This window comes from Aphanomyces astaci, assembly GCF_000520075.1.
Source record: "Aphanomyces astaci strain APO3 unplaced genomic scaffold supercont1.6, whole genome shotgun sequence".
Lineage (NCBI taxonomy): Eukaryota > Oomycota > Saprolegniomycetes > Saprolegniales > Verrucalvaceae > Aphanomyces > Aphanomyces astaci.
In genome coordinates, this window is record NW_009798269.1 from 502,340 (window position 1) to 517,975 (window position 15,636).

At 55.6% G+C, this 15,636-nt stretch overlaps 3 protein-coding genes across 4 annotated transcripts; 2 read left to right on the top strand and 1 right to left on the bottom strand.

Moving 5' to 3' along the window:
• Window positions 1–21: 21 nt before the first annotated feature.
• On the top strand, window positions 22–1,129 carry H257_03499 (the record flags this gene model as incomplete). 2 transcript variants are annotated; one of them, XM_009827627.1, is made up of 6 exons in its annotated part: window positions 22–192; window positions 233–286; window positions 352–385; window positions 454–559; window positions 606–680; window positions 728–1,129. In XM_009827627.1, the coding sequence occupies exons 1-6, from the start codon at window positions 39–41 to the stop codon at window positions 1,127–1,129; spliced, it is 825 nt and encodes a 274-aa protein (XP_009825929.1). In that variant the 5' UTR covers window positions 22–38. The 2 variants fall into 2 exon arrangements, with proteins under 2 accessions (XP_009825929.1, XP_009825930.1); XM_009827628.1 differs by lacking the exon at window positions 22–192 and having other exon boundaries at window positions 204–286.
• On the bottom strand, window positions 961–13,146 carry H257_03500 (hypothetical protein). Its single transcript, XM_009827629.1, has 16 exons — window positions 11,870–13,146; window positions 10,006–11,812; window positions 9,702–9,952; window positions 9,439–9,647; window positions 9,072–9,390; window positions 8,892–9,016; window positions 7,537–8,835; window positions 7,350–7,487; window positions 6,936–7,280; window positions 6,528–6,875; window positions 4,926–6,470; window positions 4,761–4,865; window positions 3,410–4,711; window positions 3,244–3,333; window positions 1,803–3,170; window positions 961–1,710 (listed from the first exon to the last, which is right to left on the bottom strand). The coding sequence occupies exons 1-16, from the start codon at window positions 13,068–13,070 to the stop codon at window positions 1,207–1,209; spliced, it is 10,956 nt and encodes a 3,651-aa protein (XP_009825931.1). The 5' UTR covers window positions 13,071–13,146; the 3' UTR covers window positions 961–1,206.
• A 1,323-nt stretch (window positions 13,147–14,469) lies between these two features.
• H257_03501 (hypothetical protein) lies at window positions 14,470–15,440 on the top strand. Its single transcript, XM_009827630.1, has one exon. It carries the CDS (start codon window positions 14,491–14,493, stop codon window positions 15,349–15,351), a length of 861 nt encoding a protein of 286 aa, XP_009825932.1. The 5' UTR covers window positions 14,470–14,490; the 3' UTR covers window positions 15,352–15,440.
• The last annotated feature ends 196 nt before the right edge of the window (window positions 15,441–15,636 follow it).

Genomic DNA, 15,636 nt, shown 5'->3' on the forward strand with positions numbered 1-15,636 from the left:
TTAGTTACGTTTTCTAGGAGGCACAATTGTTTGCAGCGATGTACCGAGCCAACAAGAGTGGGTATGCCCACTTTGACGAGCGTAACCTTGGCGGGCGGAGTCAGGTGGGGGCCGAACTCAAACGCTTCCAGGCGGTGGTCTTGTCGCCCAAACCGTCTCCTGAAATCACTCCGCGCGATGCCCAGTCGTATGGTACGGTATCTGTAAAAGTGTAATGTCGTGATGTTCGCAGTGTACTTGCATGCAAGGAAGCGCCCTGAAGTGGACCATTATCCGCCACCTCCATGTACGTGTATTACTCTATTCCAGCCATGGAACAATCTCATATTCGCATCGCGTGGGGTGCTATAGGCTATCCACCAGGCTACACTCTTGTGAGCAACATGTACAGTCGACAGAACGTGAAAATCTACCGAGTATTGCAGTCAAGAATTGCGTTCACTGTCCATGTAGTGATGCCATTTGGAAATGCAGTTCGTACCAACAACGCCAAGACTACCGCGACCATTGCCAGCGCCTGGCTCACTTGACTCAACACATTCACGATCACAGCGCCCACGTACGACTGTGATATAACTACAAGCGCAATTTCATGGCTGGGACAGAGTCACGAGCGGCGGAATGCCAGTCTGGTGCGAACAAATTTCCCTGCCATGCACCCCAGCACCCGGCGGATTGAGGTGGCGACGGGATTTACAATAGTGCAGTGTCTCATGCAACATTATAGAGTCCTCGGCCTCCTCGAACCGCGCGGCCCCGATCGTGCGGCCCCACGATGCGTTCCAAGCCCGTCGTCCAGCCAGTGACGCCAGTGGTCATCCCCAACAACTCGAGCAGCAGCCAGTACCGCAATAAGTTGCTCGCGTACATTCGACAAATTCAATCGGAGGATGTCAACCTTGATCACGACTACGACCGTTCCCATATCACCACCCCACACCTGGCGGCCGGCACGTCCGTCCCGCCTGCCGACGAGCCAGTCCAAAGGACCCTTCCACTGGGTTGGGACACAGCCGTAGACTCAAAAGGCCGCCGGTATTACATCGATCACGTCCGCAAACAAACGACGTGGGACGCACCCCCTGAGCATATAATCAAAGCCCCCACTGTTAACGAAAATACCAAGTAACTAACAACACTTAGTACAATTAGTTTCCATGCACATGCAACAAAGAGAGGTCGCGACTACAGATGTTTGTCCGGACGCTAGAATTGCGACTGGTGTAAAAAGTAAACGACGCTTTGACCCGACTTGGGCTGGCGGTTGGCCGATTCGGCGGCCGACCGGCGGAATTCGGGCACCCGACGGCATACTTTGCGCGCCATTTGCTTGGCTACGGCCACGTTGGAGCTCGTGAGCGACGCGTGGCGCCGGGCCAGCGTCTTCATGATGTACTTGACCAGGCGGGGCTTGATCCACGACCGCAATGCGCGATGCATGAGCACAGACGCGCCGCTCATCGTACAGTGCGCCACGTCATCGTCGAGGCGCCACCCGCCGTACTTTTCGCCGGTCCGGATGTCGGTCTCAAATGCCGCGCGGATCAACTTGGCGAGGTGGCTGCGGCACCCGTCCTTTAAATGGACGTCCATGTCCTGGAACAAGCCCATCTTCTTGTCTTCCTTGGCGTGGCGGAAGAAGCCCTGCACGGCGTTGTTCACCGCGGGCTCGTACAGGGCACAGCACGTGATGGCCACGTTGTCGAGAATCTAGTACCCCAACCATCCGAAAACACATGTCATCACTTTGCTGCTATTCTCGTCCCAACACTCCAGAGATTCTAGCAAAAACTAGTACGTACAAGACTGGTGGTGTGAAGCAGCGGCGAGTGGGCCAAGATGAGGTCGTCGAGCAAATCCAAGTGGCCAGGCAGGTACGACCGGGCGTCGAGGTAGTCGAGTGCCATTTGCTCGAACGCGGACGGACCGAAACGAACGAGGTCGGCGTCGTCGTGCAGCAGTCGGATCATCGTAAGCGCCACGTTGGGTTCGTCGTCGCCATGTTTATGCAACGCGGCGGCAGCCCGAAGCATGTCGAGCTGGTGGCTCACAAACGTGTCCTTGTACGGATCGGTGGGCGACACGAACGTGAACGACTTGGCGTGCGCGACCATGTCTTGGGACTGGCTGAACGTCCCATGCAGGAACGTGAGAAACCCAGTCGTCCACAGCGGCTGCAGCATGCGTTCTAGGCACGCCTGCAGTTTGAGCGTTGGAAGACACACGAGCCGTTCGCAACTTGAGCCGAACTCGTCCATCATAGACTTGGCAAACTTGGCTGGGTGTTCGAGCACGTCGGGCGCTGTGGCACTCGCTACGACCAGCAAACTGTCTAGAATCGGCAAATACCACGCATACGCCTGTAGCAATGCCGTGTTCCACACAGGTTGCTCTTGGTGGTGCAGCAGCCCGAGGGACTGCGCCATGTCGCGCTTGACAAACAAGTTGGAGATACGTTCACTTTGCATGTTTTCCTCCAACAAGCCAAACACTTGGCATCGTCGATGCAATTTCGCCGCGTGAAAGTAGTTGAACAGGAACCGGATCTCGTACATCCCTGGCTCGGACGGCGTCGTGACCATCATACGCCCCGTGACTGGGCCAGACCCGTGGTTGGCAAAGAAGGCCGACGGCGGGACGATGTCCAGCTTTGTGCAGTTGCGGGTGTTGTGGATGTCCCGGACTTTGTAAAACGCAATGCAGTTTTTGTTCTTCGGGTGCGCGAGAATCTCGTACGAGACGCCATAGATGTTCCACGACACGTTCACGGCCTGGTTGGCCCACATGAGCGGCGAGTCGGAGCTGAGTCGAATGAACAAGTCAAACGTGCCGACTCCCACGGCGTTGGAGCTGAACTTGTTGAGCGGGTCAAAGTCCTCCGGCGCGGTGGCCATGGCAACATGCCCGCCGGACGGACGGCGCTCGGCATCGTTTAGCAGCGGCGTCGCCTCTTGGTTGTCCACCACAGCGTACGACGCGCGGGACGAATGGTCGCGCTCGTCGTTGAGCTTATTGCCGACGTACCGCAAGTACAGAAACTCGTACTTTTCCATCCCGTACTTGCACGGGTAGATGCCAGCGGCATTGCCAAACACGAAGTCCTCATGTCGGGGGTGGTCTTCGGCTTCGTTCCAGTTGCACGGACGGAACTTGACGTGGCCGTTCACAGTCTACAAGACAAAGACCCCACGATGGTCAGTCTCTGAAGACTAGATTCCGAGATTCGATGGGGGTGGTTGGTACCTTGGACGACTTAGCAGCCGACGCGCTGTCGTCGTCGTGGTTGTTGTCCATGGCATCTTCAATCGCATGTCCATCAAACTCGTCCTTGTGCTACACACAACGTTACGTCAGAATTGCACGTCAAACATATCGGCGAGAAAGATCAAAATTGGCGACATGAACCGACCTCTTCGATTTCTTCAAGCAGAATGTCATGCATTTTCTTGGGCGACGGCGGCGAGTGGGCGAGAACGTGCTCAAACATACTTTCGGCGTGCGTAAAGTCCACCAACTGCTTGCCGTCGCCACCGTCGCCGTCGGCCATCCCTGCCTCGGGTCGGTCCTGGTTGGACGTGGCTTCGTTCTTGTCGTTGCTTTCTTTGGCCAGCCGCTCCGACGTCCGGTGCAGCGACCCTATTTTTCTGTGCAGAATCTTCTCGAGTGCCACGGCGCGCTTGATCATGACTTTGTCCTGGTGGTTCTCGTTGGCCGCGTCCGGCTTCCACCCCAACGGCTCGGCGTCCGAGTCGGACACGAGGCGATAGCACACGCACTGGTCCATCGTCCTCCGCGTGAGAATGTTGTCGAGCGACCGCGCCGGAAACATGCCGATGGCGTCCGACGCGTGGAACCGGCGTTTGGAATTCACCCGCCAGCTCACCGTGACTTCGCCCTCGCCCACGTCCAGTTGGTCCGACTGGATGATGTAGCTGACTTCGGGCAGCGCAGACAACACGACCAAGTCGCCCTTGGTGTCCTTGCTTTTGTCCTTCTCGTTGTCATCGTCGCTGTCGTCCCCGTCGTCGCACTCGTCGTCCTCCGACTCCGTTTCGTCCTCGTCACCACCGCCGACATTATCCCCCAACGGGGCAAACTCGACATTGACCCCCACGATGCCCAATTTGTCGGCCACCGCTTTTTCCGCGTCCTTGACCTTGTCCGTCACAGCTTTCGTTGCTTTTTCATTCACAGCAGATACTGCGTCCCCCAGAGCTCCTGTGGTGTCGTCGTTCAAGCCCAATTGACTTTGAATTTGGCTCAATCCTCCCTGCTCCAAGTTGACCACCTTGGCCATGTCGTTGGAGGCCACTGCTTTCGCCGCCGATTGGGCTGTATTGATCGCGCCTTGCAGCGACTCTTGCAGGTTCGCTTGCTCGACTTTGGCGAATTCTTGGAACTTTCGGTACGTCTTGAGCAGTTGGTGGTTGAATTCCATCACTGGCGCCACGAACGCAGCGATGAGCGCCGCGGCTGCGGGCGTGCCAAGGCCGTCGGCACTCTGGTTTATCAGTGGCATAAGCACTAAAGTGAGCACGGACGCCAGCTCCACCATCGAGCTGAGCCATTTCGTAAGCGTCGCCAGGAATTCCGTGTCCAAGAGGTACACGACCCCCGTTTCGTCGTGGTCGTCGCGAGCCTTGCCCCATCGCATCAAGCGCAACTTGACTTTACCCACACGCTCGCTTTCGGGCTTGTCTGCTTGCAAAAACTACGCCCATCACCTGTCAATGTCATGACGTGGCAAGCTCGTGTGTTACCTGGTCATTGAGAAAGTAACTCAGAATCGGCCCTCGGTTCATGCAGTCCGAGATGAACGTGAGGACGCCCGCCGACGAAAACGGCAGCCACAGCAAACTGTTGACCTACAACCCCCCCATAAACACATGTTAAGGGTATTTCTACCTATGCAAATGCTATAGTACCTTGCCATGCAACGCCATCATTTGCAACTGCTTGACTTCGTTGTTGGGCTCCATGGGAAAGCAGTTCTTGCCGCGCTCTTCAATGTCGTAAACGTCCCAGCGGTCGTGGTTCCATAGCCCAAACGTCACGGCGAACACATCCAAGAGCGGTTTGATGACTTTCTTGAACAGCCAGTACCGTTTCCACTCGGAGTTGAAGCGGCAGCAAAACTTGTCGGTCCACGACGACGCCCCTCGCAAGTGTGCGCGGGGGTACATGTATCCGCGCTTCCCCCGCCACCCAAACACCGCGCCCAGGGCTCGCACGATGCTCTGGAGCAGCAAGACCGTGTACACGTACAAAATGACAAACCAAATGCCCACGTAGCCGTACGTTTTCGTGAGTTTGTGAAAGTTCGAGTACTTGTAGTCCATAAATATGCGCTGGCCAGACCCGTGAAACCAAAACAAGTTGCGGAACGAGCACCACCGCGACCACTTGGGGTCCTTGGCGTTGTCCCCGTAGTCGATCAGGTTGACGTTGTTGTCCACCGAGTCGTGGATGCCCTGTTTGCGGCCGTGATGGCTCGCTTCGATGCGCTCGTCGTCGCTCTTGAGGTCGAAGGGTGGCACCCAGCTGAACATGTCGAGCACCAGCAGCGGAAAGAAGAAGTAGAAAAACGTGATCAGGAGCGACGCCCCGATCACCTGGAGCGCGTAGTCAAGGCCGGCCACCGCGCACTGCTGGCTGGCTTCCGGCTGCGTGAACGATCGGCCGTTCTGCAGTTCGTTTGAAAACGCTGTCCACTGCTGGGCGATGAACAAGATAAGCACTTTGATCACAATCAGCACGGGGCTCACAAGAATAGACCCAAGCTGTTCGAACCGGTCTTCGCCCGTCTTTCCGAGCTCAAACGGCAAGTACGACCCGATCTTTTGCACCTTGGCGAGAATGTCCTCTTGAATGACAATGTACAAAAACAAAGCCGTGGCCCACAGCGCGATCCAGTTCACGACCATGCCCGCGCCGTGGGTGCAGTTGGCAAAGAACTTGAAGATATTGAGGTCCACCATGACGTACTCGAGCAAGCTGGCAAAGAACTCGTCGAACCAGGCAAATATCTCCTTGATCACCGGTACGACGTCCCGCAGCGCTTTCAAGCATTCCTGCTGGAGGTTGCGCACGGTATCGAAGTTCAAGTGTGGCCACGTCACCTTGAGCGCCAAGTTGGACACGAACGAGACGTTGAACGACAAGTTGAGCAACGCTACAAAGTACTTGAGCGCGAGCACGAAAAAGTGAAATCCCGACTCGACGAGCGCCAGTTTCTGGTGGATTGAGAGCGTGAACCACGACGACTTTGGCTCGGTCGATTGAATTGCAAACGGTCCCACGCGCCCTAGCTCCCCCAGCGACCCCCTGTTGTGCCCCCGACGCATGTACTTGCAAATATACATATCTCCATCCGACACGTCGGCCCCCACAAACTTGACCACGGGACCATGAACGCTGCCCGCGACCCCACACAGGTCGCCTTGGGCAAACCCCGATTCTTTGATCGGAACCTAAGCCCCCATGCATAGAATGAGGCTTTTTGTCACGATAAGGGAGGGGGGGCTTACTTGTCGACGAAACAAGTTGTTCTTGACCTGCCCTTGGTTTTCTAATTCGAGCTCGGTCGTACGACATTGCAGCTCTTCGATGAGCTCGGCAATGATGGCTGGAAAGTGCGCCTTCAATTTAGGCGATCCTTTGTGAAAGAGGGGCAGACACTCTTCAAACACGTACAACCACCGGACGTTGCGTAGTTTCTTCCATGCGGTCCACAGCGACTTGTACGTGCGCGCTTTTTGTAACAAACTGGCGTTGGCAAATTGCACCACGGTCAGCATGATCTGGAGCTCCCATTGGATCTGCTTTCGAATGCGGTTGGTGCGCTCGGCGTCGCTTGTCTGGAGTTTGCCCAGAATCTACCGGTCAAACCAATTGGCTGTAAATGTGTGTTGTGTTGTTGGTTCTATGTCCTCTACCTTGACGCGTAGTCTGTCGGACGTTTCCACGATCACTTGCGGCAAGATAAGCACGCTGTCGTGGGTCAAGTCGTTCAAGTGGGGGTTCAACTGGGGAGACACCCCGCCCGCGCCTTCGAGCAAAAAGTCCACGCGCATGTTGCTGGCGTAGGAAAAGTTTGGCGGCGCGGTATTCGACGACGCCCCGAGCATATTGGGCACGCTGTGACGTTTTTCGTATTCGAGCCGAATAAGCGCCCACCCCTTGACTTGGTCTTCCAGCTCTTGGCATCTCGCTTCGATCTGGAGGATATGTTGCTCCAACGGCACTTTGTCAGTAGTTGTCGCCAACTGCCCCTTGAGTGTCTACGTTAAATTGTTGTATTGTCAGGGTGGCCATGCCAAGCTTCTAGTATCGTGGCAACGACTACGGACCTCCCATTCGACCAACAGCGCGTCCAGCTCCGCCTTGGTCTTGGCCTGCTGGGTTTTGATCCCAGCGACGCCGTTCAGTTTGGCTTCTTCCATGCCTCGAACCTTCATTTGGAACAACGCCAGCTGATCTTCCAAGCGCTAATTCCACACACCATCGCATTAGTGCAACATGGGACCCTACGCGTACCTTGCGCTTGGCGGCACGGAGGTCCCGCACTGCGAGCTGGCCGTCGAGTCGCGTGCATTCGGCTTGCAACATCGCGATCGAATTGTCCAGCTCGGCGTCGTACCCACACGCACGGAACCACCATGGCGACGATGCCACGGGCATGGTGCTGACTTGAATCACTTGGCTGGTGGTCGTGTCCACGATAGACAGCGAGCACTTGACCGTTTTGACGTCCACCAACGGCGTCGTGCCGAACACAGTGTGGATGCTGTTGATGCCCACATACACGTTCAGTCCGGCGCTGACCCCGACGGACGACCGATAGTTGACCCCCTCGATGGTTTCTTTGCGGATCAAACTCAGCCGGTACGTGCCTGGTGGAAGCGACAAGTCTCTTGCTGACGGGAGGAGGAACCATCCGGCCGCCGAGCTCCCCCCTGGACTGATTGTCCGGTGCAAAATATCCGCCTTCGTCTCGCCGTTCGAGTACAACCCCACGCTCGAATCGAAAATGTCCCAATTTCCAGTGGTCGGATTCCAGAACAACGTGAAGAACGACGTGTTCAACATGACCTTTTTATCATCGTTTTCGCGCACGAGTGAGATCGAGTCGCCTTGCTGAACTCGGAATTCGTCGCTCGTGGTCCACGTCACCGTCAGCGGGGCGTCGGCGGGGTACTCGAGCTTGTCGGGGTCGATGGCTACGAGCGGTTGGGCGTCGGCCATTTTGCTGATCGTGTCGCACTTGTACTGGACTTGCAGCAGCAGTTTCCCGGCAACTTTCTGGTCGTCGTCAAAGATCATGGCCAAGTCGTCCGTTTCGAGCGAGTCGTCGTGCAACACGTCCTGAAAGTCCTGGATCGGTAGCGCGGTTTGGCCGACGCATTTGACTTTGAACTTGGCGCGTTTCTGGTTCTGGCGCCACGCCGCCTGCTCGTTCTCGAGCAACGTCACTTCGCCACGCAGGTCGACAATCACGTGCGCCAACGCGTCGGCTTCGTGCTCCTTGCGCTTGAACTTGGTCATTTGTTGCTCCAATTCTGCCGTCACGTCGTACAAGTGCAACGACTCGACGAGCAATTGCTTTTGCTTGTCCAGCAAGCCGCGAATCACGCGCTCGGACTTCTCTGCACGCCCAAGCTCGATCGTGGCCTGCAGCAGCCGCTCGTACTTTTGCGGATTGAACTTGCGCGCCTTTTCCGTGCGCTTGAACAACTTGATGACGACATGCGTCTGCCGGTCGGTCGTCCGCGTGCCATCCACATACAGCCGGAATCGATCGGTGGAAAATTTGACCACTCCTTCGGTCAATGGATCCTAACGGCAATCTCGTGTGAGTATATTGAGTCGACGATATACTGTATCACATGTACCTTATTAACCAAGCGCGAGATCATTCGGTGACTTCGCAAGTCCACGGGCGTTGTAGCGTACGGGTTCATTGTATGGTACATGTCGATCATTTGATTGCGAGACGCTTGGTAGTCGTCTTGGTTGTCTACGAATCCAAAGTGCAATGTCACGAAACTAGCCAGGAAACGGCGTAGTGTTACCACGGGGGTATTGCTCAAACTGATGCTCCATCGATTCGTAGGATGCCACGAGTTCTTGGGACTGGCCTTCGTCCCAGACTTCATGGGGCGCGCATTTGTATGACGCTTGGCGCTGGCCAAAGAGCACTTCGCGCGCTTTCTTCCTCCACGGCTTGCGCTTGGGTTTCTTGAACTCGTCGTTCCAGTCCGTGCCCGTGATCGTGTACACAACCACATAGTACTGCTCCAACGCGGTTGACGACGCGTCCGAGTCGGCAGTGTCGCGTAGTTCGCTGGCGCACTTGACACTCAAGTGCAACATGCCCTTCTCGCGCGTCGCCTATCATGCCATCCTGAGCTGACATGTGTAGAATACACTAGGACTAACCAAGTTGGACTCAAACGACGTGGTCCACGCCGGGGCTTTGAGCTCGATCACACGCTCAACCACTTCCTCCGTCCGACTGAATGCAATGCCAGCGTTCACGGCTTCCTCTGCAAAGTCGTCCGTGCTCGCGACCGTGTCTAGGACATTCGCGGCAATGTCATTCACGCTAATTCGCTCGGGGGCAGCTTGGATCTCCGCCGCGAGGGCCGCTACAAAATGTATGGCTTACAAATCTAACAAGGACGTTTTTAGACTTGCTTTACCTGCTCGACTGTGACGAGGTTCAGGTTCCATCTTGTACGCTTGAATGTAGTTCCAGTCGAGGATCGAGTCGCGATTGCCAAACGCTGCCGACGGATACAACTGGACAAACCCACCGCAGGTGATGCCGGACGAGGCGGTTCCGTGGTCGCCTTCGATGGTCGCGCACAACTTGGCCCATACGTCGTCGTCGAGCTCGAACGACGACTTGCGGGCGCTGAGGAGGTCGCGCAGCTCTTGTTTCCGCATAACCCTACACAAGACACGTGGATGAGAGAGCCCGGCAGAAGCCCAACAACGACGTACTTGACTCTAGCAAACTCGTCAAAGAGCAACTTGGAGTAGTGCAGTTTGACCCACGCGTCGACGGGGTTGACTTTTTTGTTGGCGAGCGCAAATATGCGGTAAAAATCGTTCTGGGTCCACTCGTACTTGGTCACGTCGGTCTTTTGCATCTGCTCGAGAAACGCGGACCACGTGAGCGACGGAAAGCACGCCTTGTGGAGGCCGCGCAGGCTGTCAATGTGAACTGTCGTGTGGTTGTGGCCGTCTTCGAACAAGTCGAGCGCTTCGTCAAACAGCTTGTCCACCGAGTGCAAGTGCACGTACAATCGCTTCAAGTCGTGGCCTTCAAACTTGGCCGAGAGAAATCGTCGGTCCAAGTTGAGCAGTTCCAGCACACTGCAAGTAAACTGCTTCTCCGTGAGCCCCACGCGGGGCTTGGCGTCGATTCCCCTGCAAAACTTGGTCCACTTGTCCACATCCATCGCGCCCCCTTCCCCCGTCACAGCCTCGCGGAACAGCATCGCGTTCTCGTACGGTAGAAGTTGTGTGGATTCGTCTTGAAACATGCGAAACAACAGGTGAGCGTACTCCAGGATCGTCCACAAGTCCAGCGGCGACGTCTTGAGCCGCGTGAGCACGTCCACGAGGTTCTCGGGGGCGACGCCCCCCGATCCCCCCAGAAACGAGTGCCAGTGGTCGTGCAACTCCAGCCGCATTCGCCCCGACTCGGCGACCGTCACCTCAGACGGCCCCGCGCTCTTGTCCGCCACGCCTTGAATCCCGGTCAACGACAGAATCACCTGTGAGTTTTCCCCGATGAACTCGCACGAGCTGCTCAACGTGATTTCAAACACATGCGACGCGGCGTTCCAGTACGTTTTCGACGCCCGGACTGTCGCCGGTTTGAGGAACTCGACGTCGATCGCCTCGACGTCCTTGGCTTTCCAGTCGGCCGTGGGCATTTCCACGACGATGGTGCTGTTGGGTCCGAGATCCGTGAGCGCGTGGAACGTCAGCGTTGTGCGGTCGCCCATTTGCATGTAGTGCGAGTGGAGTCGTAGAAAATGCAGCGTGTACGGTTCCTCCGACTTGACGCGGGCCGACAGCGCTGCCATGACAGTATTGAAGTGGGTGTTGTCTGATGACCCAGACAGCGCGAACGGTTTGATGGTGTTGATGCGCTCCGGCACGCCCATGTTGTTTTGAAACACGATCGCGCTCAACACGTCGTCCTTGGCGACAAGTCCGTCGACAGCTTTCAGCGGGTCCAGCTCGGCCACGACCGCACATTGGCCGAAAAAATCGGCGGCAAACGTCACCCCTGCGTCGCCCCGGACCACCTCGATGGTTTTCGGGCGAAGGGATGGGTCGGCAAACTTGGTCGTGGGCCGGCCTGCCTTGGCCGCGATGAAATTCTCTTGCACGAGCGAGCGCCACGTCGACCAATCGTTGAACAGAGTGATGGTCGTGCCGTCGTCGCCGGTGTGCAAGACCACCCCCGGCCCGGCGAGCAAATGCGTGGCAATGCCATGGATATACAACGTCACGAACGCGTCTTGCTTGATGCCCTTGGAGCCGGTCAAGGTCACCGTCACCGTCGATGACGCCGCGTCATACACACACTGCGGACGCAACAAATCTTGCAAAGTCGGCTCAAATGTTATGGTAATCGCGTTGGTGGGTGCGGTCACACCGGGGGGCAGTTGGACGGAGAACGACCCCCCCCGTCCAATCGGTTCGTACACGCGGAAGGACAGCTTCAAGTCTGTGTCTTGGATGTGGTAGTACACTTCTTGCCGCACAAACACCACTTTGCGCACCGTTGCACCTACGTTGCATGTCTGTTGTTAGAATTCGTCCCAAACGTGACATGTCGAGATATTACCATGTGTGTCGAGCTGAGATTGCACTTTGTCTTGCCTCGCCCGCTCGCCGTCCACGGAATCGAGGGGGTCGAACAGGATGAGCTGGCCGTCTATGCACGCGACGATGTCATCCTTTTGAATCGTCTGGTGCTTCTTTGCTTGGCCGTCGATCGAGTGCACCGACATGCATTGTCCGAAAAAGTCACTTTGCACTTGCACACCCAACGCCCCGGGCTCGTCAAACGAGATCTCGTACATCATCATGTTGTTGGCGTTGTGGACAATGATATCGTGCGGCGCGCCGTGCGCAGCCTCCGTGACCCGCGTCGATTGGCTGGTCGTGTCGCCTGGGTACGCCGTTTGGTTTTCTTCCAAAATGGCACACCATTCCTTGTCCGCAAGGTTGCGTTGCTGCGAGGACCCGACCTTGAGGAGTCCATGAAGGGCTTTGCGGGAGATCAAGTTGTCCTTGGAGAAATGCGTCGCGAGCTTCTCTTCGGCTAGAATCGTCTGCACGACGTCCGACGGGGCCATCGGCTTGCCGTTTTGTCCAAAGAGAAAGTGCCCCGCGGTGGCTCCATTTGTGTTCAAGTTGACATGCCACGCTTGGCCAAACTGGTGCCACTGCAGCTCCGACCGCACGGCTTGGAGCTGGTGACACAACCGCTCCCAACTGCGCTCGTCCATCTTGGCCTTGATACACGCCTTGCGCTGCATGGCTTGCAAGGAAGCAAACGTCAACCGCGAAGATACGGCGAACTTTTCAAACAGCATGAGCATAAAGTGCACAAACTCTTCCATGGCGGCGACTTGGCGCATGATCGACAAGTGCACAGGGGTATGCGCGCTATCGTGAATGCCGAAATATGGGGCGAGCCCAAATAGTTCGTTGAATTCAGACTCGCGCACCCACACGTCGCTGGAGTCACCGTGATGCAGTTCTTGCATCGCAGCTGTCCACTCGGCGGCAGACACCACGGGATGCCCCACGCACCGTCGAAGCTGGTTGAACTCGTCGATGCTCATGCCGTCTTTCTCACGAGCTGTCGCTAGGGGCTTGGGGTGGAACCATGCAAACAGCCGCTTCAACGCTTCGCCAGGCGCAATGTTTTCGTAAAACGGCAGCGACATGGTGGCGGTGCCGTCATCTTGCTGTCGCCTTGGACTCAGCTGCGACGCCGCCGCCCACAGCGAGTCCTGGAGCTCCCGATCCGAGCTCATGTCGTGGATAGGGGGCTGTCAGGCTGCTACTTCTGGTTGCTACTTGCACTGTGAAACTTATCGTCGCCCCTGCCGAACCGGCGCGAAACGGTTCGTAACCGCCTCGTCGGTTTTGGATCTGACAACATGTACAAGTAGTATCAAGTTTGAGAGGTTTTGGCCTAACATGACACTGTGGCCCTCGACGTCAAGGATGTGGGATGGGTGGAAACTGCTTCTGCACCCACATATTTTGTGTTGATGACAAATTAGTTAGTTGGCTGATTGATTGGTGTCAGACAATTGTGAGATGTACTAGTACCATGTACTAGTACTACAATACAGTAACTTACCTATGATCCGCAGCAACTACATACACTTTCCATCGTGGGTGAGGGGGGCCCGATGTGGTCGGTCATTCGCGGGCGTATCCAGTGCGCTCCATGTCGACTGTCGCTTGTTCTGAATCCAATGCCGGCTCGCAGGTTCGACGCTCGATTACATTCGGATGTGCGTTGAGCGACCTCGAGAAAGGGTAGGATCTCAAAGTACAAGACACGTGGGGTCCACACTTACACTGTACACGGTACTTCGAAGTACAACGTACTGTTGAACTTTGACCCTTCGACACGAATCATCACGAATTCCTTTGAAGGTCCAAGTTTATATACTTGTATATTTGCGTCGCAACAACGACTGTCCCCCTCGCATTCGTCCGTTCCCTCGTCTAACCTGATCAAAATCAAAAATCGAGTTTCGGTACAGATTATTCAGATTCTAACCGCACTTCCAGTACGAGCATCACACCAAGCCTGCCGCGTCAACCTTTCCTTATTGACCAAACCAAGATATATGGCCAGCAGCTACATCATTTAAGGTCGGACAGGATTTTCACTGGATGTCGTCATCAGCAGTCCCCCATTTACGCGGCAAAAATACGCATTCTCTACATGAATGGAGGTCCAGCGCTACGTCCCCCGCAGAGTTTGGTTTCTCCAAAGTGCTTGGAGGCCCCTTGGGAACTGCCCGGCACTACGTAATGGTGCGAGCATCGTCGCAGGTCGAGATTAGCTTCTACTTGTGCACATCCTCGAACTTCGTACAGTGTAAGCGAAACATCAAAGCCAGGCCAGTCAACCAAGTCATTTGTCCCATATGATGGGCCATCTTGATTGGCTCGCAAGCACCTCGGACGTTACACCGTACAAGGAGTGGCGTGTACCATTGAAATTCGGATCCTGGAAATATTCGCACCTAGAAATGCCTGAATAAATTGCAAAATCGGTTTGAATTCGGACATTCTATCGACGTTTATACTATTTGCCTTGTTAGTATCGAATCTTCGGAATTGCGTTACCACGTAGTGTGACAAATTGACGCATTCGGGGCCAGAATCCCCAAATGCTCAGAGCATTCCACATTTTATCGAGTCTTCACAACCATGACCAGCGCTCTCGGCGCTAGTCCCGCGGACAACAACGCAGGAGACCAACCGATAGACAACCAGCAACAGCTACAGTCACCGACGGATGACTTTCACATGTTGGACAAATCGCTGGTAGTAGTCACGGACCTCCTGTTGATTGCGAACGAGGACCGCCATTCCGACAGCTCGACCTTGCGCGACTCGATATTCCTCGACGACGAGCTCGTACTAACCAAGGCCAAGCTGGCGGAAATGCAGCGGGTTTGCACCGACTTGGATTTTCAGGTGAAGCAGCTCGAAGCCGCCAAGTTACTGTGGGACGTCACCCGACTCGCCATGGACTTTCAAGTGATCAAGGACAAGGACGCGCACAGTCGCATTCGAAACCGACTCGAGGACGAGCTCATCCGCGCCTCCCACGCGGCCAAGTTCTTCCGCGCGGAAGCGGACAAGCTACAGGACCAAGTCGTAGCCAAGGACACTCGGATCCAGGAGCTCGAAGCCCAAGTGCAGCTACTCCAAAACAAGAACGACATGAACCTCCGGTTGAAGCAGCTCGAAGCCCAGGTGCACCAGCTCACGGCAACCAACCGCACCCTTATCACAGAGAACCACGAACTCAAAGTGCACCAGTATGAGCTCCAGCACGACCTCCAGCCGGTCCAGCGGTCGTCGTCGTGGAACTTGTTCAATCAAAACAAAGCCACGTCCAAAGCCAAAGGCGTCGTGCTGCTGAAAAAGTCGACCAATTCGCCGACCCCAACCAAAGAAGTGCAGCCGACGGTCAAGTCTTCGGCCAACTTGGAGCTGATCCGAATGTTGAAGCGGGAGCTGGACGACAACAAACAACGCGATTCCATCGACGCGTGGTACTGACGTAGGCGCGGAAGTTATAGTTATTTAGAATAGGGCAATTATTATTACCACATAAAGTAGTTAAGTTATAAGGAATTGACGACGCGATAGAGTTGGTTGTGGGTGTTGGTTGCTAAGGAAGGTAGTAAGTACCCTACTGTAGTGAATTCGGTACATTTAGCCGCTGGGCTCGACTGTCCGACAATGCAAGTACCGATATCATTATCATTGAAAATGGGGAAGGTACACTGGTTGTGTGGACTCCAATATGTATGTCGTCGTCGACAACACGGGTCGATGTAGTAG